The sequence below is a fragment of the Centroberyx gerrardi genome, chromosome 21 (assembly GCF_048128805.1).
Source record: "Centroberyx gerrardi isolate f3 chromosome 21, fCenGer3.hap1.cur.20231027, whole genome shotgun sequence".
Taxonomy (NCBI): domain Eukaryota; kingdom Metazoa; phylum Chordata; class Actinopteri; order Beryciformes; family Berycidae; genus Centroberyx; species Centroberyx gerrardi.
In genome coordinates, this window is record NC_136017.1 from 10,776,021 (window position 1) to 10,803,020 (window position 27,000).

General features: G+C 43.3%; 3 protein-coding genes across 3 annotated transcripts; 1 reads left to right on the top strand and 2 right to left on the bottom strand.

Annotated features, from left to right (window-relative positions):
• Nucleotides 1-1,950: 1,950 nt before the first annotated feature.
• Nucleotides 1,951-9,074, bottom strand: timmdc1 (translocase of inner mitochondrial membrane domain containing 1). Its single transcript, XM_071903036.2, has 8 exons — nt 8,922-9,074; nt 7,777-8,147; nt 6,709-6,874; nt 6,386-6,474; nt 6,019-6,086; nt 5,437-5,515; nt 2,663-2,773; nt 1,951-2,467 (listed from the first exon to the last, which is right to left on the bottom strand). The coding sequence occupies exons 2-8, from the start codon at nt 8,121-8,123 to the stop codon at nt 2,317-2,319; spliced, it is 1,011 nt and encodes a 336-aa protein (XP_071759137.1). The 5' UTR covers nt 8,124-8,147; nt 8,922-9,074; the 3' UTR covers nt 1,951-2,316.
• Nucleotides 9,075-9,409: 335 nt separating this feature from the next.
• poglut1 (protein O-glucosyltransferase 1) lies at nt 9,410-17,806 on the bottom strand. Its single transcript, XM_071903034.2, has 11 exons — nt 17,733-17,806; nt 16,760-16,850; nt 15,765-15,908; nt 15,288-15,423; nt 15,025-15,146; nt 14,649-14,708; nt 14,154-14,253; nt 13,743-13,801; nt 12,563-12,730; nt 11,688-11,744; nt 9,410-11,472 (listed from the first exon to the last, which is right to left on the bottom strand). The coding sequence occupies exons 1-11, from the start codon at nt 17,803-17,805 to the stop codon at nt 11,316-11,318; spliced, it is 1,167 nt and encodes a 388-aa protein (XP_071759135.2). The 5' UTR covers nt 17,806; the 3' UTR covers nt 9,410-11,315.
• Nucleotides 17,807-18,714: 908 nt separating this feature from the next.
• On the top strand, nt 18,715-25,064 carry LOC139914674 (calsequestrin-2-like). Its single transcript, XM_071903043.2, has 11 exons — nt 18,715-18,957; nt 20,882-20,966; nt 21,426-21,526; nt 22,182-22,290; nt 23,353-23,426; nt 23,911-24,041; nt 24,136-24,181; nt 24,262-24,316; nt 24,439-24,539; nt 24,693-24,767; nt 24,849-25,064. The coding sequence occupies exons 1-11, from the start codon at nt 18,715-18,717 to the stop codon at nt 25,062-25,064; spliced, it is 1,236 nt and encodes a 411-aa protein (XP_071759144.1).
• Nucleotides 25,065-27,000: the final 1,936 nt, after the last annotated feature.

The following is a 27,000-nucleotide window of genomic DNA, read 5'->3' on the forward strand; positions in this document are numbered from 1 at the left end:
GTTTAACTAAAACTCTGACATTAAGGAAGCAGAACAAAGGAATGTTTTGATATCAGAAGTTGGTGTCTGCACTGTCAGAAAATCTTATCTTCTAAGAGTGTGGGAAACTTCGGGATGTGGGACTGTTGAATCCCAGGAGTGAGACTCTCTGAAAGTTAAAGAGGGAAGCTTGTGATTGAGCATGTTGAGCAACTGGGGGATAAATGCCTTGCTCAACAGAACCTCAGTGGTTGCTGCTGATGGGATTCCCTTGTGCATTTATCCCCCAGTCGCTCCACAGGAGTTGCTCAATGGCCAACAATTAGAGCACTGGTTCAAATGTTTTCCTGGGACAAGGTCCACACAGTTTACACAACTCAGTGGTGGCAGGCATCCTAAAATAAACTCACCAATGCTGGGACCAAAAACCCACTGGGCAACTAACAGATCACAGTTAAAAATCGCTTTTTAAAGTGTGCAGGAGCCAAAACCTGACCTACCGCAAGTACCTGCAATGGTTCACAACATGACTTGATATTTAAAACGACACTCATCCCTCATCTGAGGCTTACCTTCATTTCAACTAACCATCACTGAGCAGAGCTGCGGCATTACAGAAGAGTGATGTTTGAAGTGCTAGGAGTCCTCTCTGTCTTTGTTTCTATTGGCTGTCCATCTGCGCGTCAGCGGTTACGGCTGCATCCTGGGCCCCAGCTGTTGCTGTGTCACATCTTGTTTACACCAGGGGCCAAGGCTATGTTTGACCTAGTTGCTGAAAAGCCCAGGAGGCAGTGTCAAAGGCACACCACAGATACTCAGAGAGGGGGAGAGGAAGAGGGCATGTTGTCATAGACTTGAATTGATATTTGTAGGCTTGGCGCCTGAACACGAGGTGCAATAGACACACAATAAACCAATGTCCTCAAGTATTCCACTTGCAGGGGGGGTGGAGGGGCCGTAGAGGACACCATCATCGAATGAAAGCAGGGCCTGGTAATTAGAAAGACCTTTTTTTTTTAGGCCTCATTATAGTCAATATCCATCTCTTCTAAAATGACTTTCGGGAAAACACTGAACCGCTACCTGCTCCATTCCTGGCTGCACATTGGATCTGAGGAGGAGAAAGTTAAAACGGTAACATTTCAATCATATAAATTCATCAGACTTGGTAGGTCTATGTGACTGAAGACGGATTACACTTTAACATTTTTGTGATGAATCATGGTTAATGGATAGTTTCGTTTACCTTCTCTGCTCAGTTCATGTGGGGACAGTATTGGGAGTCGGACACACAGTGAAAGCAGGAGAGCACCTGTCTTAATACTTTGGTTCTATAACCTTTCCTCTCTCGGGTGGGTGAATCTGTCATTTCTGTATTTCTGCCTCATGAAGAGTGGAGGGAATTACGGCCATAAAGGACTGCCTCTGAGAAAACAGGATTTTTTGGATCTGATGACTCGTTTTCCCAGCTCTGAAACTCATATTGGTATATCAGTAAAACAAGGATGATAGCCATGCTTGCTTTTTATCCCAATATGTACTTACAAGACAGGGTGTATTATTTGTATCCCACATAATGAGGACACTGTGGTTTTGACTTTGGCACATATTTGTTGCACGTCAGACACACTCTATCTCATCTTTCCTATCATTCAGCACTGTATACTGTCAAATGAAGCAGAAATGGCACATAAAATCTTCAAAGGCTAGATTATCATTCATATGTGCTGCTCATGGAGGCCAATTTGAGCTTCATAATCCCAATAACAGTCAGGAATTTGTGGGTTGGAGCAGATACTAAATCATAGCTGGAAAACGGCCTTAATGTTCCTTAGAGATGTGCCAATTTGAATGCTTTATTTTCTCTAACCAATTTCAAATTTGCCTAGTCGTTTATCTTTGAGGAACAGATCAAAAGCAGCATAATGAACAACATTGTGGAAGAGTGAAATAAGCTTTTTGTATTCAATAAGAGATTTCTTAACTTTTATTTATGCCGGGAAAGACTGAGCATGCATGATCTTTTTCCAGCAACACTCTGCTTCCCACTCACACAGTTACACACACTCACACCAGCGAGTGTGTGTAACACTCCCTGGTGTTACGCACACTCCTGCTCAAGGGCACCTGGACAGTGGTTGCTGAGGGAACGCGGAGTGTCTCTTAACTTTGATCTGAAGTGGCTTCCATCCAATAACAGAGAGTGTATGGTAGAGTCCTCACAAACAAATGACCAGTTTATCTTCATAGTTGTGTGAAGTCCCGCCCTCGATGTCCATATTGGAGGAGGACTATTGATTATTGTCACTCAAACAAAAGACAGTATCACAGCTACTGTCATTGGCTGCCGGAGTCCTGGGCCACGCCCTCATTCTGTGGCAGACTAAGCAGTTCCTGGATCCTCTTCACGTCCTTTGCGGTTTCCTCAGCCTGGGAGCTGACATTCAGATCACCAATCAAATCATCTGTCAGCTGCAGCCGGGCCTTCCTTTAGGATTCGAGGGAAGGAGAGTGATTGGTTAATGACAGAACATGATCTGTTACCACACATACTGTATGTAGTCAACGTGATACTCAAATGTAAAGTTCAATTTGGGTGACACATTAACGCAGTGTGATTGGACTTCTCATGGGGGAAACAAAAGTGCGAAACATTACTAAACATTAAATTGTGCGATCTTACCATTCTGCAAGCCTGAGTTCGTACAGCTCTCTGCGCTCTCTCCTCCTCCTCTCTCGGACGGTTTCTCCTGAGATCGTCTGCATGCCAATGATCAAGGCACCAGTGGGAAGCCTGAGCAGGAGTTAAGACCAGTTCACATCAGTAGAATACCAAGGTGCTTTATACACAATCCCCCCAGCATAGGCCTTCTCAAGGTACGATTACATTTGGCCACCATAGAAATAAACAGTTGAAGTTAGAAAGTTAGAAATAAACATTTTATACTTGTATTGCCTGAGCTCTGTTGTTTAGACCCTTTCAAATTTACCGGCACTGGATGAGAGCATGAACTTAATTCCTAAAATGTACGGTAAAATGTAAAACCATGTGTTTGGGCAGAAGTTTCTGAGTTGTACAGTGGCTAAAAGTAACAGATGAAGACATTTCAGATTAACTTCATTCAGTAATATCTATATCATTCCTTTTGATACCATTTATTGCACAAAGACACATCAACACTACCAAGTACTTAATATAGTTCTAAACCAGTTCCTGGTACGGCCTAACAAAACCAGCGGACAGATGCAGATAGTCAAAGCGGTAACATCCATCGCGGACACCTTCCAGGTTATCCGTCATTTCCCTCAGTGTGAGAATTCAGCTTCCAGTTTCTGTCTCTGACTAAGTCACACCCCCCACCCCACCTCTCACACCTCCACCACGCGCCAGGACAGGGGACGAGGTTTTGGGCCGCGATCTGGAGCGTGATGTGCTTTCCGATTAGCTGCCTGCTTTCATTTCGCCCCCTTCTGCCCCGGCTGCACCTGGCGTAGCCGGGGCTGGGGCTGTTTGCACACATCAAACGCTCCAGGTGGCCGGTCACTCAGGCAGACAGCGAGAGGGAGAGGAGGAGGAGGAGGAAGAGGGGGAAGAGGAGGAGGAGGGGGCGATGCTAGTATGTGGAGCCAACAGGAGAGAAGAGGAGAGGAGAGGAGAGAGTAGGGCTGAGCCAAACAGAGCTGATGATCGGAGAGACAATCCAAACCAGCCCCTCCAGTCTGTTACAGCATCAAACACCGCTCACACTCCATCTCCATTACTATGGAGGACCAGAACTGTCATTTTAAGAAATGAATGAATGAATGAATGAATAAATGCAATAACAAGTAAAGTAATAAGTAAATCAATTAATGAATAGATAAACAAATGTAGGAATAAATAAATCAATAAATGAATTAATCGATAAATGGTAAAATAAATGTGGGAATATTTATAGAAATGCGTAAATTAATAAATAAAAACAAATAAATAGCTGACATTTTTATTTATATATTTATTAATTTATCTATTTATTTATTGCTGCACATTCGATTTCCATTTCCTCAAGCATATGCTAATGAGGGGAGTCAGTGGGCGTGGTAATGTGTCATTAGGCATTAGTAATCGAACTAGCATTACAGATAGCTTGCTTGGTCATGAACCAGAACCCGCCCAACAGGCTGTTGCAGCGGTTGCAACTATCAAAGAAGGCGTCGGACGTGCCAGATTGCTTGCTGTTGCTTGTCTGAAGCAGCCATTACTACAGCTACAATGCTGCAACTTGGGAGTCCTAGCGGGAGAGCATCCACTATTGGATGATCCATGTAAGGGTGCAGTGATCGATTGCACTTGCCTTGCTGTCACATGCTGTCTTGCTCTTTAGCATATGCCTGAGGAAATGGAAAAGGAAATCGAATGCCCCAAGAAATAAATGAAGGAATGAATGAATTAAATATGGTATTTATTCAGTGATTGATTGATTTTTGAAAATATTTATTAATTTACCCATTTATATAAATATTCCCACATTTGTTTTACCACTTGTTAATTCATTAGTTTATTGATTTATTTATTCCTTTATTTGTTAATGCATTTATTTATTTATTCATGCAATTATTGTTTCATTCATTTATTGATTTATTTATTCCTTCATTTGTTAATGCATTTATTTATTCATTCATTCATTGATTCATTTCTTAAAATGACAGTTCTGGTCCTCCATACATTACATGATCAAATTCAAATCTGCAGTTGGCTCCAAGACTGGCCAGTGGAAAAGGGGGAAGAAAAAGTGGGACAGAGAAGGAGAGAAAGGGGTTGAGGAAAGGCGAGAGGAGATGAGACGGTGTGAAACATAAGTCCAGATCAGAGTGGACTGGAATAACAGAGATGGTACAAAACAGGGAAGAGGGCAGCTGCTGCCTTGGCCTGCCTCCCTGCTCTAGTACCCAGAACATGGCCCTCTGCGGTGCACATGAGTCCCTCTGGCACCCAGCGCAGGGTTGAGGGGGGAGGGGTGGGGTGGGGTGGGCAGGGGTGCAGCTGGGCGACAGAGGGTTGCTGGGAGGGGCGCAGCTGGCTGCCAGAGCGCCTGCTCGCTCGCTCTCAGCTGCACGGGCGCGAGGACGAAGAACACGCGCGTGAACGTGAGCGAATGAGCGTGACGGTTAAAAAAAGATGCGCAGAGGCTTTTGACAATGGGACTCTGTGGGATGAACCCTTATAATGTAACTCAGTCCAGTAATGAGGGTTAAAAAGCTCCATAACCAGGTGGAAATTAGAGTTTGGTTGAAATTGTTGAGGTCTATTTTCAAGTAGTTAAAATTCAGGGTTACAGGTGAAATGTTTCAATTCAACTAGCATTGTAGAGGGCAGAGCAAATGTTTTATTTCTCCATCCTCTTTTGACGTTGACTGTTAGGTGGACCAGGGCATGTAAAATGACCTGATGCTTGTGGAAGCATGAGCTGGCCTTACCCCAAGACTGCTCCGATGACTGAGCCTGCCACCAGTCCTCCCAGGCCCAGGTTTAGTCTGAAAAGGCCTCCAGTCACAGCTGCTCTCACACACACACACACACACACACACACACACACTTAATTTTATCTTCATCACTCATAACTCTTGGATGTTGGGATATGTATGTGGAACAAAATTTTCCATATGTATGTGGAAAATTGGTTGTACAGGATTTCTGCAAGACAGCAACATATATTTTAAACCTTTACTTAACCAGGTAGTTGTCATTTAAAATCTCTTTTTCCAAGACAGCCCTGACCATGAACGCAGCACCGATGCCAAACATTAAAATTGCAGGCAGACAACGCACAGCAACCAACAACAGGTGTGAACTGTGGAGCTGCTCAGTAGCCAACAGTATATCACTGTGTTTGCACTGGGTGGCTCCCAGGTGGAAATGCGTGGAGCTGTGTGAATGTGAAGCGGCCTTGTTGTGACAGAGCGATGCGTGCTCACTCGACTTTCCCCGGATGAATAAAGGTTTAAAAAGAAAAAAAAAAAAGGTGTGATCGGTCTCCATTGAAGCCCCATGTGACTCACCTCCAGCTGCAGCATAATGGCTGAGGGTGTACTTGTCTCTGTACACAGACAGCCCAGTGCTGACAGAACTAGAGAGGGAGGGGTGGAGTGAGGGGAAGGGAGAGGACAGACAGATGGATGAGGGAGAGAAAGAGAGAGAACACAAAGTTAGGCAGGAGCCAGTGTAACAGTTTAAAAGGTACGATTATGTCACGTCATATTCCAGTCAGTGGCATTATCACTGTCCAATTAGCTGAAATATTGCTATTTAGGCTAAAGCATACTAATACCACATCGAAGCACGTGGTTTTAGCTTCAGCCCTGTTCTGAATGTAGTTTGAGTAAATCCAACCTAATCAAACTGTCCAGCATTTGCTGTTTTGCTTACTTGAACAAGGTGACGAACGCAGCCACTCTCCAGCTCCACCTCCATCCGTATCTCACAAAACCCCGGATAGCTGCGTTATGGGCCGAGCGCTGATGCAGACAGAGAAGACACACAATCATTAAGGCACTGCTTATTATCACAATGCTATAACTACAAGTCCTGCAGGCTGCTTCTGAGCTGGAGGCAGTCTAGTCAAAAGCAACTACACGAAAACATATACTGAAAAGTGGAAACACACACATACTGTAAGAAACGAAGCCGGGTTTATTTTTTTATTTTAACATTGGTGTTAATGGAACATACACACACTCTCACCAACTTACCACTGCGTCCACACGACTGGTGTAGATCTGCGCCTGGTTGAGCTGAATAAACCTCTCCTTGGCGTGGCGAGCAGCCGGCAGGCCTCCATATATCAAGCCTGCTAGTGCAGCGGCTACACTGCTCTTTATCACATTGGTCAGCTCCTCTGGATACTTCTGAGTCGCACTACAGGGAGAGAGGACATACAGAGCGTGTTTCATTTAAGAAACAAGTCTATGTCTTATTTCTGAATGTTTACACAATATTATGGAAAGTAATTGTAATAAAATGAGTAAGGGAAAGCTGTGGTTAGAAATATGCTGAATTCACCATCCACTTTCACTAATTTACCAGCCAGACAGATTTTTGGAGTAGAAAAGAACTGTTCAAATGCTGGATGGCTGGTTAGAGTAGACAAACTTACAGACCACCGTTATAATTTGTAAGCTCTAAACTGGAGGCAGTGGGCGTGTTTGAAGGAAAAGTCCACACCCTCAGATACTTGTCGCGTTATTTTGTGATGTGATGTTTTGTGTTGTAATTTACTTTTTTGGTGTACCCACTTTCCCTCAACCTGCCACGTCTTCTACTTCAGTTAGTGATTTCCTACATTTCCCAGAATAACTTTCGACAACCCCCAAAGAATAGGTCTGAAGAAAAAAGAGAGAGTTGTTACTCAAAATGCAACATGTCTTGTGGCTGTATTGTATTCTGGTCTATTGAGGCTGCAGTCAGTGGAGAAACTGGTCTCTCTGCCTCTTCTACGATGGATTTCTCCCTGTATGATTGTTGAACGTTGGTGCAAAATAGTGAGTCTAGAAAGAAGCCCTTACTGTTTGATTCTGAGGGACTGACACCAAAACCTGACGTATACATTTATGTTTTAGACCCAGAAAGGGGCCCTAACACTGCAAGGTACATCACAAATAACTGTTTTTTTAACAGTATTAAAGTGTTTTAGGGTTTCATTTAATTGAAAGAATACGATGGAAGCAAGGTGATAAAACAGCGTCACAAGAATAGAAGTCAATAGAAATGAGGCTAATCAAGAGCAGCAGCAGACTGATGATGAACCACGAGACACTAACTCTCTGTCAAAGAGGTCCTTGATGCGGTCCCATCCTGTGTCTGGGAATTCTGGCTTGCCCATGTGCCTTGGCATGGTGCTGGGGATGGGGATGGGTGCGGGAACAGGACTGGTGGAGGAGGAGGAGGAGGGAAACGAGGAGGAGGAGGGCATCTGTGCGGGCTGGGCAGCGGCCACATCAGCGGCCACATCAGCTGCGTGGACCCTGGGGAGTAGGAAGCAGAAGGACGGGGGCCTGGCGGTCTGGATGAGGCCCTGCAGGAGCCCGGTGCTGAGCGCGCCCCGGGGGCCTGAATCTGCCTGCCGTCTACACAGGGCTCGGCCCACTCCGGGCCGCTCAGGATGCATCACGCTTCAGCTGGCGTTGGGCTGCTGCAGTGGAGAAGCACAAACACATGGCAGTGGGTTGGGATGTTGCACTCGCTGCCTCTTCTCATACTCCATCCTCAAAACAAATAGCCTCCAGGCGGATGTAACGCTGCCAGGGCAACATGGGCTGTCCAACTCAACAGCTGTTAAATGGTACAGCCCTATTAAGACACACTGGGCACACTTTAAGGGAAGTAGGGAGCTTCTTCTTGATAACACTAAGCAGCCTAATGTGTTATTTTTAGATTCAACTGGCTTTTCCAATAACACGTTAACAGTTAATTGCCTTGCTGCTAACTGCCAAGAGGTCTGTTGTTCTAACATCTCATTTGCAAGTTAGTGTCTCCTTTCCCTGCTAACTGTTAGATAAATATTTATCTAACACCCTGTAACAAGCATAACTGACATATCGTTCCTCATGAAGCTTTGACTGAAAAAACGACTTTAAATGCAGTCAGCTGCAGTGTTGACAGTCTCCTTGCTGTCACCTGTCAAATGTGACTGGTTGTGACATAACGAGCTAGCATTAGCGTCGCGCCTGTCCGTTTTTAGTAAGCAGAGATCAAATTGATTTTGTACTCTCGAATGTGTATTTTTGGTTACAATACTTAGTATATGGGTTGGTAAACCTGTTAACATACTGTGGATTGACTGTGTCTGAGGACTCTTCGTTCAAATGTTGCGGGATAAAGGAAAGAATCATGTCTGTCCGATAATGGACGCTTACGTTAGCTTGCTAGCATGCTGTCAGGCTCTATCACATAATAAACAGCTTACCAGCAGGCGGCGCGGTGCTCCTCTACAGTGAGCCGCTTGTTGTAGGAGTCACAGCAGCCGCAGTGCACATTATTCCCAGTCAGTGTCTAAGTTTCTGTATTTCATTAATGCCCTTCTGTGGTGTCTGTCTCACTGGTGACTTTCTACCATCCTACCGGCTTACTGACCCTTGAACTTGGCCAGTGTCGGCAGTTGTACACAGCAAATATGAAAACAGCGCCGCCCCTCGGTGGAGGACTGCTCTAAATTCAGGCCTATCTTATGTATTGCATTGCTAAGTGTGTTACCGACTACAAATGGTTTGATCAATCTGAGTGATTCAACAGTGTGGTTTTGCATTTATCTACAGCGGTTCACAATATTACACCTAATAATTTATACCCTAGCCTACTGGTGTTTTGAAAACTGCAAAAATATGATAATAAGATGCCATGCAGAAAGGACTGAGGAAGACGTTCCAGGAAATAACTCAGGTGGAGGATATCGTATGAACAACCAAACAGTTTAATGGTATAAAACAATGCTGTGCAAGCCATGACCACAACCTAAATGCCATACTTTGACCAGGTACATGATCCCAGCTTTTTGGTCAAATCAACACAATAAAGTACCATCCACACCACACTTCATTACAGTAAAACAAAGAGTGTAAAAAATAACATGGCCTTACAACAGCGAGAATCTGCTTATTCACAGTGTAATGCGAATACTATAACATATTCAACATTTCTGTACCATTATACCTCACTTTACATCTCTTAAATCCAACACAGACTCTCTTCAAACGTTAAAACGTGATGAGTGTTTCTTGGAAACTCTGCATGTCAGAATAAAACATAAGCTGGTTACTCTAGAGTCATTATTGCTTGCTGTCGGCACTTAGTGTAGAATGAATAGATAATTGCTGATCATTGCTTAGTGTTTTTACGTTACACAGCATATGGCAGAGTGCGCCCAAATACAGACATTGACAGTAATGTTGCATTGTTTGCACTTAACAAGTGAATCATACAGTATATGGATATTTTGTTGTGTTCAACCTTCAACTATTGGTAGTGGAACATGGTAAGTTTGCTAGAGATTTTCCAGTTGCTCACTAGAGGGCAGTGTAGCAATGCTGATGTCTTGTGTAAGTTTTATGTTCAGTTTAACAGTCTGTGAACATAAAATTCAATGTGTATCACAGATTACTTGAAACAGACATCAGTTGAGTTTCAGGCAGAGACGCTTGGGGTTTATGGTGAGTAAGATGAATAATATGGCCAGGTTACGCTATTCTGCGTGAGGGATGCACCGGTAACACTTTCTCCACCAAGTACGTAACATATAAAGTCTGCCAATAAAGAATCAATCTGGTCCATTACATTTACTGAACAGTATGGATTCTGAAGATTAGATCAGGGTTACAGCACAGCTCTCCATCAGATATATCCAATATTCTTCTGTGTGAACAAGGCAGAAAATCTAATTCTTCAGTTCCAATAAACTATTTTAGACTGGTATCAGCATGACAGCAAATACCAGTATCAGCATCGGTGCATCTTTTGTCTGTATTAATTAAATCTTGATAGAAATAATATCTCAAATAACGTTTGTAAAGGTGTCAGAATCAAACATCTCATCCTGCTATGATACAATTCTAGAGATCAAAATTAGAGTTTTTAGGCGTGTTCAAAAGGTCACAGGTTCAAGACCAGTAACAGCCAATTTGTATCCATCAAACACCTGTTGAAGTGTTCTTGAGCAAGGCACTGAACCCCAGCCGTCTCACTCGCTGCAAGTCACTCTGGATACGAGTGAAAATTTTAAACTTGGCCCCAGATTGCCTCTCCCATACAAGTTTGAGAATCCACATTTTGTTTCCCAGAGGCTTTTTGTGAGAGACGCAATTTTTAACGTAGACGACACAGTTCTTTACATTGCACGTTAATGGTTTCAATGAACCATACCAACAAGGTAAATCTATTACCTAGTACACTATTCCCCAAAAAACGAGGTGTTCGATTTTCGTATTTCAAAACACTACTCCCTCATACAACATTACAACATAGAAAAAAGAAAAGAAAGAGTCAAAACACAGCTCACATGGATGTTGCTTTACACAGCAAGCATCTAAATGGGAGCTGCTTTTTGTTTTCCACAAGAGAATAAAAATCACTGAATCACGCTGGAAAAAAAATGAATTATTCCTTACTCCTCTAGTAAAACTAATCCCACCGTGACAAGGCTTTAGACTGCTACTTGGTGCTTAAATTAGCTAAAAAGAAAATGTGTAGTGTGATTTCAACGAAATGGGATGTCAACATGAAGACATGACTTGAAGAAACGGCTCGTTACAGACAGTTAGTGTGCAGCGATTACATTCATGATCTCTTCACTACAGCAGCCTCTCAGTTATAGCTCTGTCCTACTGGGTCTGTGGGTGATCTGGTTGCAGTTGCTGTTTCTTTCGGGTTTGTAGTTGAGCAGCCGGCTGAACTCGGTGAGAAGTCTCTCCCAGTAGCAGGAAACGTCTTCCATACGCAGGTGGTCCAGGATGAATTTCTGGCCTCTGTATGGAGGGAGAGAAACAGAAAGCGAGACTGACATTGGTTAGGTTACTTACGTGTGTGTGTGTGTGCGCGTGTGTGTAAGCCACTTAGTATGCCGTCGTGACTAGAAATTTACAGACTGTGTAACTGCAGCACTCGTGTTTTTCACCTAGAGCCATCCTGCATGTGTGCTAGATTTCCATCAAAATTCAATCAGAAAAATTGGATCCGTTACCTTGAGGCAATCTCCTGTGCGATGGCATCGTTTTCTTTGACAAACTGCAGTAGTTCCCTGGACAGACAGGAGAGAGCATCAGAACATGTAAGGACACTTTAACATTCACCATATACACAAGGATGATCGAGACAAGGCCTGAGTGTCGTTACGATTTTTTTTAATACTGACACTGGTGCCAATACCAGTTCTAAAATGATGCTTTTTGTGATACCTTTCTTTGTTAAATAAGGGTGCATTTCATTATGTAGAGTAAATTATTATCTATGCAATATTTATACATGCCATCTGCTTTACTAAAAAAATTCAGGCAAACCTTAATGATGTCTGCAATAAGTGCTCATAAACTAGAAGAAAATTTGAGCTCTGAAGAGTAGGCATCAATTTTTGATACTCGGCCCTAAGTGATACAATATGGAAATAGGAATCCCCCTCCCAAATCATAAGAATGTCCTTGTTAGTAGTAGCCTATACTGTGCAGCTATACTATGGCACGCTGTGTGGAGTCATCAGAAAGTAAGGAGGAAAGAATTAGAGGTTACATTAGCACTTGCTTTTACTCTCAATGAAAGTTTACAAGAATACCAAACACTTTTCAAACCAAACAAGGCATTTATAAAGACAATTTCAACACATTTCTCCTCCATCAGATACTATGGAGTGGGGAGAGACCGAAAGACATGCAACTACACAAGTCAGGTCTGAACCGGTGACGTCATGACTGCACAGTATACTTAGTCTGCTAAGCCAACTGAACACCCCAGACAGGTTAATCTGATTAATTAAATCCACCTAGGTACATAAACCCCAAGAATGAAAGGATACTACTGGAGATCAGCAGACATAACTGAGGAGAAGAAGGTGAGGTGAGGTACCTGACATCAGAGAGGTCCTGCTGGACTGGTATGTAGTGGACCCAGGGCTTCAGCTGGGGGTAGAAGAACTCCTGCCACTCCTCCCCGACGTGGAACACAAGCGAGCCGCAAAGGAAAAGGTGCTTGAGGCGGAAACTGGCCGCCACGCCCCGGAAGTTGAACAGGTATCTGCGTGGAAAGAGACAGAAGAGGAGCTGAGTTTTGTGAAATTAATTTCTGGTTGAAACATCTTGCTGGGGCGAGACATAACGTGTGATGGGATTGTGCAAAAGCTAAAAAACACTTTGCACATAATCTTGAGCAGTCACAAATTCCAGATTGGTCAAAATGAATAAATTACAGCCGTCAGGACGCAACTTGGGTGTCTTAGGAAAAAGAAACAGGGTTTTTGGGTTTCAACACCCAAAAATCCACTGCCATACCATTATGCCACTCCTGTCATAGGTGTATGATATGTGTAAAATTAGCTAGTGACTGAAAAAGTCATTTTTTATTTCATTGTGACTTTAAGGGCTTTATTGTCCTTGTTGTAAAGTACAGAGTCATGGGTGGGTAGACTTCTCATGGATATGCCAACGATTAGAGATGATTGGCTACAACATGCATGTGAAGCTAACCATGAATATCAGTGCATGCACAGTTGATTGTATTACATGGCTCAATGACTCTTACATAATGTGTGTCACAGGTTTGATGGAACAGTGTGAGCTTAGTCAATGATGTATCAGTGAGCTTAACTGTATGACATTAGCATGATGCTTTTGTGAACTTTAAGCCCAGATGGAAACGATATACTGAACATTCAAATATTTTATATATTATATATATATATATATATATATATATATATATATATATTTATGAACAAGCAAGCAAAAAACTGCATAGTGAACAACAAACTATGCTGCCTTTATAACAGCAAGCAAAGCTGCTGCTGCCTAACAAGGCCTAGTCTTAAAACTTGAATGAGCTAAAAGCATTTTCAATTAGTCTAATTTTATCCCTGACCCAAAAACAGCATGGGGAATTCAGAGTAGCTGGGTCTGAGAAACTGAGCATCTCTAAAATGTTATCAAAGTAGAGGGATCGACATCGGTGAGCTACATGTATCAACACAAAGTAGAATGCTGTCAGACTAAAACACAAACTTCACAAAAAGTCCTGTGAAATTCAAGCTTACTTGTATTTGCAGTGATCCACTAATGGAATTTCCTTGGCTGGTGGTCTCCCTAGAGTGTCCTAAGACAGAAAGGAAGACATGTTTGGATTAGTAAATAATCAATAACTGGATTTTCCAAAAGAAACATGACAGAGAAAACCCTAATGTAGATAGATTAGGTAGATAAGATTAGTTTGTAGGCGCATATTTAGGTCATCAACATCTGTAAGTATACAAATGTAATTGGGGTGAGAGAGCCTTTCAATCTACTTGAAGTATATTTGGTAAGTTTTGCCATATAGGCAAATTGTCTGAATTGTCCTCATGCTGTGACCCCACCCATCTGGTATGCCAAGCAGGATAAAATAAACACACAGAGGTCTTTGTAAATGCCATTTGACCCTGGTCTGGTGTGATTTCAGTGCGACTGACCCTCTCAGACTTCCAGGCCTGGTTCTTTGTGTACTCGGCGTCCACCAGCTCTGGGGCTTCTCTGGAGAGCAGGACCAGAGGGTCGCGCTCTGGACTCGTCCTATCAAACAAACAGGGAGAGATTGAGCAGAAGGAGTTCATAAAATATGGAGGGAATGGCGGAGCTACAGGGAGGGAGGGAGCGTGCGAGAGTAAGTAGGGGGACGGATAGAAGAAGGAAGAAATAAAGAAGTGTTCAGGTTTATGGAGGGAGGAACACTGGTTTGACAAAGAGACCATTCATAACATATGGCACAGCAATACATAAATGCCTCTTGAGTGGCTGGCTGGCATGGCTAATGAATAGTCACCTCATATAAAGACCTCATATAAAGTCTGTACTTTGCAACAGTGCCACCAACTGTGGTAGGAAAACTGAATGGAGAATTCAAACTGAGAAAAGTTAGATTACTGAAACTGAGAGACAAAGCAACCAGATGTCTTCACAAGACTGACCTGGATCCTCTGAAGAATCCTCTGGACTCTTTCTTCTTCCATGGCCACTGTGCTGCAGCCCTAACAGAACACATTACATAAGACAAAACTGAAATATGTCTACATATACTGATCTGTTATAAGAGTATTATAAACTGAGCTAACAAAGTGAGTAGGTAAGAGCATCATGCATTAGAGATGTGAGGTTTTTTCTCTTCAGGATTCAAACTTTTTAGACAACTCGCATGTATTTCTAATGAGAGTCTACTGGTTTCCTGTTTTTTCTCCACCCACAGCTTTTAGCTGTTCCTGATCCCACTGATAAGGCATGCATGAGATAAACTCAGCAAAAACGCTGTATCCCTTATGCTCCTCTCTCCTGGGCGGTGAACCTTACTTTTTAAGGTCGTCCCTCATCAGGTCCCATCTTCCCAGTCCGGTGGGGTATATGGGCCACACAGCAGGCCCCCCCTCCCAAAACGTCCAAGCAGGGTACATGATGTCCTGGTAGTCGGACGTCTACTCAAAGCAAACACGCACACCAAAAACAATTCAGGCTTAACAAGTCTTTACGCTTGCTGACTGGTATTTGAAATGTGCATGTGCATTTGTGTGTGTATGCCAATGTACAAATATGCAGCCGACTGTCCAGAATCTAACCTTACTGAAAGAGAAGACAGGCAGGATTGGCTGCACCCAGCCGGGGACCTGAGGGTAATCCCTGACGTTGACCACCATCTCCAGGTCCGGCAACCTGTCGATCACCTCCAGGATGAAATGCTCCACCCCGCTGCACCTGGGAACAGCAAACACACAGATTCAGCCAACAGAAACAATTGTGGGATATATTTAATAAAAAAAAAAATAAGAGTGTCCAGGGAACAGAGTGAAACCAATCTAAAACAAAACTCTTGGCTTGTCAATCATGCAGCTGTTATTGTACTTTGGCCTATTTGTTGTCAGTTACAGTAACAGTGACTATATTGAGACCAGTCCAAACCTTCAACTTAGGTTTGGTCTATACTTTATGAAAGACTTCTCAATAGATCACATAGACAATGTTGCTCTATGTGGAAAAAAAGGACTAGAATTTAACATTCAGCATAAATCACATCAGGTTCTTCATTTAGTCCATACCTGGCTGGGAACATACAGTTGTTTTCTCTGTACAACTTGTGTCCAATGATCTGGTAGTGGGTGCCCACACCTCGGCGAATGGTAGCAGCCATGAGATCCTCGGACACGCCCTCTTTAAAGGGCCGCAGGTCATCCTGTAGGACACTGTGATAGAAATATAGAGAGGCGGAGAAAAGCGAGAGAGAAATGCTAAAAATGAATGTTCCAGTGCTGGTTAGTAGTTAGTACTCCTGCCTCTGGAACCACGTTGACTCCTGCTGGCCTGGGATCGAATCCTGCCTCAGCATCCTCTACTGCAGTGTCCCATCGTGTGCCATCGAGGGCGAAGAGCCTTCAGGTTTTCATTCCAATGAAACACTATAGCAGCTGAATTCACTAATAAGCTTCCCACTCTGACTGAAGTTAGTGAAATCGGCTGGTTTAGTGTTTGTTTGGAATTAAAACCTCCATATTATTGGCTGTTGCTGGGTCATGTTTGGATAGCACTACTCTATTATGTCTCCCCTATCTTGCTCCCACCCAATCCATCCCGTTGTCTGAGTAAATAAAAAATACTTACGGGAGTGGACTGTCCCTTCCAGCACTTCCCACAAGTTCTTAAGTTATTTGTGGTGGTAGCAGGCAGAGGTGAATAAGATACACATAGCCACTAGTGAAAAAGACTGTGTACATACAACACAACAAGCACTGTTAAGCACCGTTTTCTTGAGTCAGTTTAGGAAATCGTTTTGTGGAGGGCCGCCTTTAGTTACTTTATGTATGAAAAACACTGCTGCCACCTTCCAAAAAAACAACAACAGGTAAACAGTCACATGGACATATGTGGCATAACCTCCCTCTCAAAAACATATCTACTTATTGTAGTATAATCACCAAAAAAAGGCTTTCAACTGCAGTACGCAATTTTGCTCTGACCATCTCCTGTAATCCCTTGTTAGTTGGGAAACAGCTGAACTATGTGAGGCAAAGGGCAGACACACTGGCATCACACGCACCTTAGATGGCAGCTGCAGTTGGCAGGGCTACATGGAGTGTGCTCCTCAACAGCTGTGGAAATTTTTTCTCGAAATCTCTGCCACTGTTTACCTGCAAGAACACATAAGTAGTGGAAAATTGTGTCAGAGGAAACCTTATTAGGGACCAATCTTATCTGGCTTAATTATGGGTCATGACTGAGAGAACAGGATTGATAGAGCCAGAGCTAGGAAAGAGAGGACTTAAGATTTAGAAATAGCTCTAAACAAGCTTATGTGCCAGCGGGGAGCCAAAATAGACTGCAGTCCTTCTCCTAAGTGCGTTTCCACATAACAAAGGGATGTCCCTAACCCTATAGCAACACTAAATTTCTCCAGAATTTGCAGGTTTTGTGTCTGCAGCATTTTCATTCACATTGCTCCGTATATTAAGACTTTATTTTACAATAAATGTGTAAGTAATGCTCTATATCTGGTGGCATATGCTGGAAAAGGTGACTCAAACTCGAATAAAGCAACTAACTTTATCTGGGCAAATGCTGATGTCCGGACAGGGGCAGCCAGGTGAATAACAGTTAGATTTGAGCCATTATTAACTGTTGACTCTAACGTTAGCAGAGCAGACCTGTTGCATTTTCCTGACCTGTTAGCTTATATGCATACTGCGCCCTGTACGCTGTGTCAGATATAATACAAACAAGAGAGAAATTACACATCTAGCGTTATTGAATATAAACTACGTTAGTTAAAGTCTAAGTTTACAACGTTACCGTAACTGACAGGACTACAGTTTCTAACTTAACAACCCAAGAAATGCATGCTAGCTGTTAGCTACTTGTAGTTAGCTCGCAGGCTAGCTAGCTAGCTAGCAAGTTGATGAATGACTCGTACATCAAAAGTTTGGCTAAGGAAGCACAGCGAAACACAATGTAGCAAATTATTACCAGCACTTTTCAACAAAGTCAAGGGTCTTACTTCTCAGCAAGTCTCTTACCTGATGCACCAACCAGGCACAAATCACAAAGTTGCAACAGTAGAAAAAAGCTCCACAGCCATGAGCGCTCCATTTTTCTCCTGATCCTCCAGCTTTGTCTGAAAAGGAGAAACAATGGTACCGTGATCTGTGATCTATTACTTCAGTCCGAATACAGTTATTACGGTAACGCGCAAGAGGTCTACCGGTAACGCTACCGTATCATTTGGAAGAGGAGCTTAGATGGCATTAATACAGTACAGGGCTTGGGTTGTATGTAAAGTTGCTGGTTTATGAATGTAGTGTTTGTTTATGATATCTGGTTATATAATATGAAAGCTACACAACTGTCTTTCACATTCATTTCACATTCACATTCTTGTCTTTTCACATTCACTTTCAGTGTCTGGTGGACCAAATAAGTCAATCAGTTCTTCATGAATTTAATTATATGAGATATCATTTTTTCACTACCTGGTCCAGGCTCCACATCATTTTATTCCTTGATATAGTCCATAATGTCAATGCTGATTAAATGGCTGAGGAAATCCCTAAAGCTCCTCTGCTCTCATTTCTGCATATATTTCAAGGCCATGAATGATAGCCTTTCTAAATAGTTGTCCCTTGAACGTATTAGCAGAGGTGATTGAGAGAAGGTGGGCTTATCAGTCTTGCAGATTTTCAAGTGGAATCAATCAGGGAGAGAAAAGAGGAAAGAGACCCTCATGGGAGATTTGGCCAGTAAGACTTGAGTGACGGAGAGAGGAGGAGACAGTGAAGACAGGTAGAGAGGGAGAGAGATCCACAGAGAGACAGGGAAAGACAGAAGCAGAGAAAGAAGAACTACTGGGGAAATATAAGGGTGATAGGGAACAAATCCAGACATGAATTTTAGCTGATCTCCTAGTTTGTGAAGCTTATCTCTGGCTGCTCTCTTGTAAGCTTCCTTGATTTCTCTGTGAACTTTACTCCTCTTCATCCAGGCTTCAACAGCTGAAGAACCATGCAGCAGATCTGGCTGTCTCTGTTATCCGGCCTCTGCCTTCGCCTGGCTTCCTTCAGCCGAGCCGAGGAAGGTCTGGAGTTCCCCAACTTCGACGGGAAGGACAGGGTGCTGGACATCAACGAGCGCAACTACAAGAAGGCTCTGAAGAGATACGACATGCTGTGCCTGTTCTACCACGAGCCTCTGCCAGCCAACAAGGGCCTGCAGAAGCAGCTCCAGATGACCGAGCTGGTGCTGGAGGTAAGAACCCAGGTCTAGAAAGAGAAAGAGAAAGAGAAATCCAACAGTGGAGGGTGGAGATTCGGCGAGATTTTGACTGCAGAGATAAAATCAGTGGGCATGTGAAATATGTCTGGGCGATAATTCGATATTATCGTTAATCGTCATTTATCGTTTATCAATATTATTGTTTATCGAATCATGCCATGATGATATGGTGATTTTAGGATATCGTGACACAATTCTGCTGTCTAAATTGATTATAACAAGCACATTTTATTTAAAAACTGACAAAATGAGATATGAAACATTTTAAAAATGTCAGTTTTGTTTAGCATCACTCCTAACATTACCATTCAGTTCAATGGGATGAACATGAATTTGATTAATTAACATGTGATTTTGCATACGTGAGTCATATCGTGATATATATCGATATCAGAAAAAATCCTAATTGATTTTAACCATATTGCCCAGCCCTAAAATTAGTGATGGTGCTCTTTCTCTATCACGGAATTGGAGTGTATTGCACAAAGGTGAGAAACAGCAGGGGCACAATATGAAAGGTTAATGCCCCTTAATGCCCCCTAAAGCCCCGCAGCAGGGATGTGGAGTGAGGATTTGCAGGTCGGCGTAGGAGCAGATGTTGCAGTTGTTGCGTTTGCCGGTGTCAGTGATCCAGATATCATTCTTTCTCAGAGGCAGATCTATTACTGAGAGTGACAAGTGTGACTAATTCTTAATTTTGCTGACATTGTAATTGCTCTTGCCAATGATACGGTGCTGTCTGCAAGTGGTTTTTTTTTGGGATGCTGTGGTACAAACCTACCCACATCGTGCCAAGCGGACGTCATTATTGATCAAAGGAGCGACCTGCAGCTCAGAGATGTAGCTGTTGTGACATACACTGCCCTAATATATCTGATGTCACTGATAATGTAAGAATGTCTCAATAAGCTACTGCTTCAACCCCTGCGGCGTAGATTTGCAGTTACACCACTTTGCTCCTTTGAATCGAGCCTGTCACAACATGTCAATGTATAGTCAGATCCCCCCCGGTTGGAAAACCAGACACTGAATGTCTCATTCTCCCTCTGTCTGTTTATCCATAAGGGGAAGGGAAGTGGTTTCCCTTGCTGTCGTACTGTCAAAGCTTGATAGATTGAGTTAATGTTTTACCTGCTCTCTTCCCAAACTTTCAAGCAGCCATTTTCATCCCATTATGTGTGCGCCTCCTCTGTGGTTCGCATGTATCCAGGGATTGTTTCTAGGTCATTCTGTTAATTATAGCTTGTTCCCAAAACTCTACTATGTGGCTATGAACCAGAAATAAGTAAGTTCTGCCAGTCTACTTTGGTAGGATTTACGAACTAGGAGTACAAAAAAAAAGAGATTCATGTTGTTTCAGCGCTTCAGTACACTTGGAACCTGTTAGCATTCACCATTTACACTCCATGTCAGCCAGCTTCCCAGTTCTCAAAGTTTCACATTCCTGTCATGTTTCATAAAGTTAGAAGTGCTGTTAGAGAGTAGAAACGCAGCGAGTTAAACTGAAGCCTCTCCGCCGCAGCGCTATTCCCAAATCTGTGCTCCTTCCTCCAGAAATGTGAGCTGAAAGACAAGTCCTGACTCACACACTGCAGCTTCCCCCCTAACAAGAAAACTCCACAGGGGGCTCTCAGCACACACACACCTTGGTGATCAGAAGGTTTATTGACGAAGACAGCACCAGCTGTGGATGCCAACTTGGATACAAAGCATATGAGGGCCAAGCTAAACGCATGGTGCAGGAGAGAGGAACTGGGTGTTTTGGTGTCAGGCGGATCCAGGGAGTCTCTACTCACTATTTCAGCAGCAGTCAGGGATAAGCAGGTTATAAGTCATGTACCTGGATCACTGTTAAAAGACTGTTGCTGACTAACATTTTGTGTTTGTGAACACCCAGCTGACAGCTCAGGTCCTGGAGGATAAAGACATCGGCTTCGGGATGGTGGACTCCCAGAAGGACGCCAAAGTAGCCAAAAAACTGGGTACGACCCGTCATCATGTCACAGTACCACAGTATCACATGCTGTAACACTGTGATACGCAATTACTGTGATACACTGAATATCCAAGATAGGATTTTGCTTATGAGATACTCCGCTTCTGTAGAATGACCTGTTTCTACACGTGCTTTTACATCATGATGTTTCCACCATTGTTCCACTATAATGGTTAGTTGGTATGACCTTACACACACATCCCCCCTACACACACACACACACACACACACACACACACACCTTACCCTAACCATTTCCACTCTTACAGCTCTTATTTCTTTGCTGCGTTCCTGTTCTTTTCTTGTGTAACCTTGTTTTTATGTCTTTTGATTGTCTTGATTGTGAAGTTTGTTCTAGCAAAGCGGTATACAAATCAAATTATTATTATTACTACTACTACTAATACTCCTACAACTACTATTACTACTACTACTATGTCATTAGGTCTGGAGGAGCTGGGCAGTTTGTACGTCTTCAAGGATGACCGTGTCATTGAGTTCGATGGGGAGCTGTCTGCAGACACGCTGGTGGAGTTCCTGCTGGATGTGAGTGCAGCGCTGATTCTGGTAGTTTTTCACATGGTAGTCTGGTTTCTTCCCAGTGTGTCCTGTAGGCCATGGAGAGAAGACAGCCTCTCAAGCAATTAACAGCTTCAGCCTCATTAGAAAACGTGTAAATGATGTAATTCACAGTAATGCAAGATTCAGCAGACGTATATTGCATGCTCCGTCTCCCCAGACCCTTCCTTATTAAATATGTGACATTTTCATGTAAGTAAATTTCCGTTTTGCTACTCTCTATCTCCAACTAATATCACACAATAGTGATTCAACCTATACCCAGTACATGAAAGCTTTTACATTTGCTGTTCTAAGTGAGCAACAGCAGTTTGTTTGAAATGAATAGAAGAAGAACTGGGTAGTTAGCATGAACAGTGATAGCCACCATGGCTGAACAGACAAAGAAAAGAGAAAACCTACAGAAACTCAAACTGCATCAACAGGAAATCCAAGGCACAAGACGTCACAGCATTGGACACACTGTTTGATTGACAGGTGATCTCTGGGAAGAGCAGTGCAGAAACACCACAGCAATGAGCGCTTAGTGACAAAGATGTCACCAAAATAAAAAAACGTATCAGGAAGGAGGTGCAGTGTTGGCAGTAAACATCACATGTGTCTGTTACTCCGCCCCCTATAGGTGCTGGAGGACCCAGTGGAGCTCATCAGTAACGCCATGGAGCTGCGGGCCTTCGAGAGGATGGAGGAAGACATCCGCCTCATTGGCTACTTCAAGGGAGAGGATTCATGTTAGTCAGGGAGTTTATATTTCCCAGTGTGTGTGTGAGCAAATGATGTGTGTGTTCTGACGCGTTATGCATTTGTATTTATAAAGACTGGCAGATTGAAAATCAAAGCTGGCTCTTGACATTAATGAAAGCACACTTACCAGAACCCCATCTTTGCCGTTTAAGTGGCAACATCATGACTGCCATGGTCATGAATGAATGAAAAAAGAAGTCATTGCGATTTATATTTTTTATTTATATTGAACAGTTTCTTTTTTGCCTTTCAAGTCTACCGGCTATCTTGCCTGTGGTTCTTTGGCTCCGCCCACTGAGGTTTAACTCAACCAATGAGATTATTTCTGCCTCCAGAGCAGCAAGACATGTTTGTACAACTAAAACTCCAATCTGTGTTAAAGTGCTCTGCCCTCGTCTGTGTTGCCTGCGCCCTGCTCTCTTGACCCACAGTGCCTCACTGCTCCCCAGACGCTGGTGCGAGCTAGAGGCTAATGGAGGCAGATCAGCGTGTATCTGGCTGCTAAAGAGATACTCGATTCCAGACTGTGGCACTCTCACCTAGTCTCACGAGAGCCTTTAAATAGCTTCTGGTTCTCTGTCTAATAGGTCAAACTGCAATTATAGTTCCTCTCAAAAAAAAAAAGGGAAAAAAGAGAGGCAGGGAAGATGCTATCTGTTCCAATATGACAGTGGCATGAGGTTTCATTATGGAGCCTATTTCTCTCTGCAGATAGGTGGGTCCTTGGTTGTGACCTTGTTGGGAGCGGAGCCAGGAGCACATTACAACCGTATAAAACTGTGTTGTGAGTGATTTTGTTACTTGGGTGAAGAGAAGAGAATCATGCTGGGAAATTGAATGAAATGTGAGGGATTCACTACTTGCTTTCCTGATCACATACTGTAGATTTGGCTGGGAATGTGACCTGAATGGGAATGATTAACCTTCAAACTTAAATCTGTTTTACTTTGCCGTGCCTTTCTCAGCTTTGGTTTCTGTCACTCTGTCTGCCTCTCCCCTTTTCGTTCTTTATCAAACTCTCTCTCTCTCTCTCTCTCTCTCTCTCTCAGACTACAAAGCTTTTCAGGAGGCCTCGGAGCGTTTTCAGCCTTACATCAAGTTCTTTGCTACATTTGATAAAGCTGTGAGTCTTCACAATGCATCGATATCTAAAATCAAATCCCAATCTGAATCTAGTGCCTGAATCTATGAATCTTCATGCATAAATTGCTGTAAAACCTAGACTTGGTACCTCTTCATATACACACACTGTAAGTTAATATACTGTATAATGAAAATAGTGTATAATGTGTGTGTAATAGTTAGTAGTGGAATGACAGGAGATGTTGATTTTGATGAAGGAAACAAATTTCATCCAATTTTATTAGAGGAAAAAGATGTAAGAAAAAGATTTAAATAGCCATTTTGAAAACTGACTGCCAAACACTGTCATTTTGAGGATTTGAGTGCATTGAGAACCAGTGAGTGCTTTCTAAAAAATAGATATATAGCATTTTGGAGTGAAACCCTTCAGATTTCCTTCATTAAAATTCAGCGTCATGATCTAATTATCAAAGTGTTTCCTCCTCCATCCAGCAGTGATGATACCTTAGTGTTTTGTGGTTCAGGTAGCCAAGCATCTCTCCCTGAAGATGAATGAGGTGAACTTCTACGAGCCGTTCATGGAGGAGCCAGCCATCCTCCCCGGCAGACCGCTCTCTGAGATGGACATCGTGGACTTCGTCAACCAACACAGAAGGTTCATATTAACTTCTTAGGGGATATTTGAGTGCTGCTAAAGCCTGGCTCATTACATATATGGGTATGATTCAATGTAAATGTTTCCTTGGCAGGGCTACTTTGAGGAAGCTCCGTGCAGAGAATATGTTTGAGACCTGGGTGAGTAGTCATACTGAGCAAATACCTGTGATTGATCTCATTGTATTGTCCTATATAACAAACCTCTGTGCCATTCCTAGGAGGATGACATGGATGGAATACATATTGTTGCGTTTGCCGAGGAGGAAGATCCAGGTCTGTGCCTTGGTTGTTTTTTTTTGTTGATCAAACCACATCTGCAGTGAAGGTTGTTTCTCTTTTTATCTTCTTTAAAAATTGAAGGTGAGTTCAGATCTTTTTGTTGTGTTGTTTATCAGATGGCTACGAGTTCCTGGAGATCCTGAAGGACGTGGCCAGAGACAACACCAACAACCCAGAGCTCAGCATCGTCTGGATCGACCCCGATGACTTCCCCCTGGTACAGTGTCATCATTTCCAGCCGTTTAACTAGATATAACACAACTGTCAAACCTCTTTCTGATGTAAAGTAGGTCTTCTGTAATGTTAAATGAGCTTGGGTTCATGGCGTTTGCTCACATATAAGCTCTTTCTGTCTGTCTCGTCCCTCCAGCTGACCACCTACTGGGAAAAAACCTTCAAGTTGGACCTGTTTAGGCCTCAGATCGGCGTGGTCAACGTCACCGATGTGAGTAAAGGTTCAATCCTAGAATAAGTTAAGCGTTCCCAGACCTTGCCCTTGACCTTTTCAGACCTCCGTGTGTTTCAGGCGGACAGCGTGTGGCTGGACATGTCCAACGACGAGGACCTGCCCACCGCCGAGGAGCTGGAGGACTGGATAGAGGACGTCCTGTCGGGGAAGGTGAACACGGAGGACGACGACGAGTCGGCGGACGACCGGGAAAACCCCGACAGCCGCGTCGCGGACGACGGCTACGACCGCCACGACCGAGACGAGGACGACGAGGACGACAGTGACGACTAAGCTGAATGTGGAGGGTCGGTGTATCAGATGCAAACCTCGCCTCTTTGTCGCTAAAGATTTCAAACAAGTAAAATGAAAATGTAACTTCCTTCCAAAATTGAGAATTCATTCCAAATGACATCATTTTCTGGCCCAGTTTATTTTAAAGTTAATACAGTGCATGAAGCAGTAATTCTTCTGAACACACTAAGTTTATATCAGTATATGTCAAATTCTGTACTGTGCATATGGCATTAAACGCAAGCTTATGTTTCCAGTGATATGAATGGTAATAAGTTAGATAAGAAGAATTCCCTTGGTGTGTGTTGTACACATATGAGAGTAAATGACAAATGTTCTTGTTCTTTTAAGTAGAATATTGCTTCTATATCATGTGATTCAGTCCTATATTTTAAATGTTAATATACTTACACTTGCAAGCCAGAGAATAACACAGAAAACTATTTTAAAGCACTTATTTCCAATGAGGAGCTTGGCGGAAAACAAATAAAGATTTCCTGTTTGATGATGCAACATTGTGTTAATAAAAGCAAGGAACAGTCCAGTCTTTTTTGGAATATTTGCATGTGCATAAATGCGAGACTGGATCACCAATGTGGTATTTAACATGTGTGTGTGTGTGTGTGTGTGTGTGTGCGCAAACACACTTCAAGGCTCTCCCTCATTAAGATGGTCCAGACTGACGTTCAAGACAGCTTTTCACCTTGAATTATTCAGACAGCAAGTGAATTATTCAGCATCGTTACGCCTCCTAATGCAGTGAGGACCGCGGACAGGGGAGCGTGTGTGTGTGTGTGTGTGTGTGTGTGTGGAGGGAGGAGGGGGTGGGGGGGTCAAAGGCTGCCCACCAGGGTACAACAACAACTGCATACGGAGCAGACACACTCCTGCTGAACTATAGTGTCGCTGGGCATGAATTAATAATAAGGGTCCATGCAAAAATCATTATTCCCCTGGAGGATGGATGTGATGCAGTGTGTAAACAGGATGTGTGTATCATGGCATGGGATTTAAACATTACCCGTGCCACACTTAGAGAGAGGATGCATAGCTCTATGTGTGTGTATGTGTGTGTGTGTGTGTGTGTGTGTGTGTGTGTGTGTGCGCGTCCTGAGGCAAGAAGACATGTCATGCTCTGTCCCGGGGAAAAAGAAGTCTTGTGTGTGTGTGTGTGTGTCGGTGGAAGTGATGCGAGGTTCTCCAGGGCCTTTAGGTTACGTAATCCTGTGAATGTCAAGTGTGATGCTGTTTAACATGAACACTGTCTAAGAGGAGGGCAGGAACACTGATCTCTCTCTCTCTCTCACACACACACACACACACTGTAAACCCCAAGAGAAATGTGACCAAGAATGACATCAACAGCTTAAAAAAACATATAGTAGAGGTGTGAAGGTAAGTGTGAAGGTCTGACATGTTCAATATAGAAGGAGCAAAGAAGAAAGAAAATGTATTAATGTCTTCTTCTACTTTAGCAGTGTCTGTTTGCCTTGTCAAACGTCCCAGCCAGGGAAGCGGGCTCTGGCTTCTTTAAAAACACAATAGGACAGCAGCTGTAGCTTCCCAGCGCTGTCCCCTAGTCTAGACTGAAGCCAATACTGCTGGAGTCTGTATCAATACAGACTGTGGAAGCCAAAGTGCCAGTGATTTCCCCTCATGCCTCGGCCCGCACATAACCAAGTCATTACAAAACAAATGGAGAGGGAAGAATGAGGAAAAACATTCCATTTAGATGCAAATGCTCCTCGTTTTCCCCTCTCCCTCTCTCTTTCTCTCTCTCTCGTCCCGGCCCAGCACAGAGCAGGCGCGTGCGGCGGATTAAGCCGAGGACAGATGAGTTCCGACAGGCCGCCTCGCGCCCGGCGCTCGTGGAGGGATGAGGCTGTTCGTTTCAGCGCCGGACACTGACATTGACATTCATTTACCCACGAGGCCC

Excerpts from the sequence above, each read along its gene's own strand:
- LOC139914674 (XM_071903043.2), top strand. The coding sequence starts at position 18,715 with ATGCAGCAGATCTGGCTGTCTCTGTTATCCGGCCTCTGCCTTCGCCTG. Across the intron at positions 22,291-23,352 it reads CTTCAAGGGAGAGGATTCAT|ACTACAAAGCTTTTCAGGAG; the intron begins GTTAGTCAGGGA and ends TCTCTCTCTCAG. Across the intron at positions 24,182-24,261 it reads AGAATATGTTTGAGACCTGG|GAGGATGACATGGATGGAAT; the intron begins GTGAGTAGTCAT and ends TGCCATTCCTAG.
- timmdc1 (XM_071903036.2), bottom strand. The coding sequence starts at position 8,123 with ATGCATCCTGAGCGGCCCGGAGTGGGCCGAGCCCTGTGTAGACGGCAG. Across the intron at positions 6,475-6,708 it reads CCAGTCGTGTGGACGCAGTG|CGCTCGGCCCATAACGCAGC; the intron begins GTAAGTTGGTGA and ends TGTCTGCATCAG. Across the intron at positions 2,468-2,662 it reads GAACTCAGGCTTGCAGAATG|GAAGGCCCGGCTGCAGCTGA; the intron begins GTAAGATCGCAC and ends CGAATCCTAAAG.
- poglut1 (XM_071903034.2), bottom strand. The coding sequence starts at position 17,805 with ATGGAGCGCTCATGGCTGTGGAGCTTTTTTCTACTGTTGCAACTTTGT. Across the intron at positions 15,424-15,764 it reads AACTGTATGTTCCCAGCCAG|GTGCAGCGGGGTGGAGCATT; the intron begins GTATGGACTAAA and ends TGCTGTTCCCAG. Across the intron at positions 13,802-14,153 it reads AGGCCTGGAAGTCTGAGAGG|GACACTCTAGGGAGACCACC; the intron begins GTCAGTCGCACT and ends TTTCTGTCTTAG.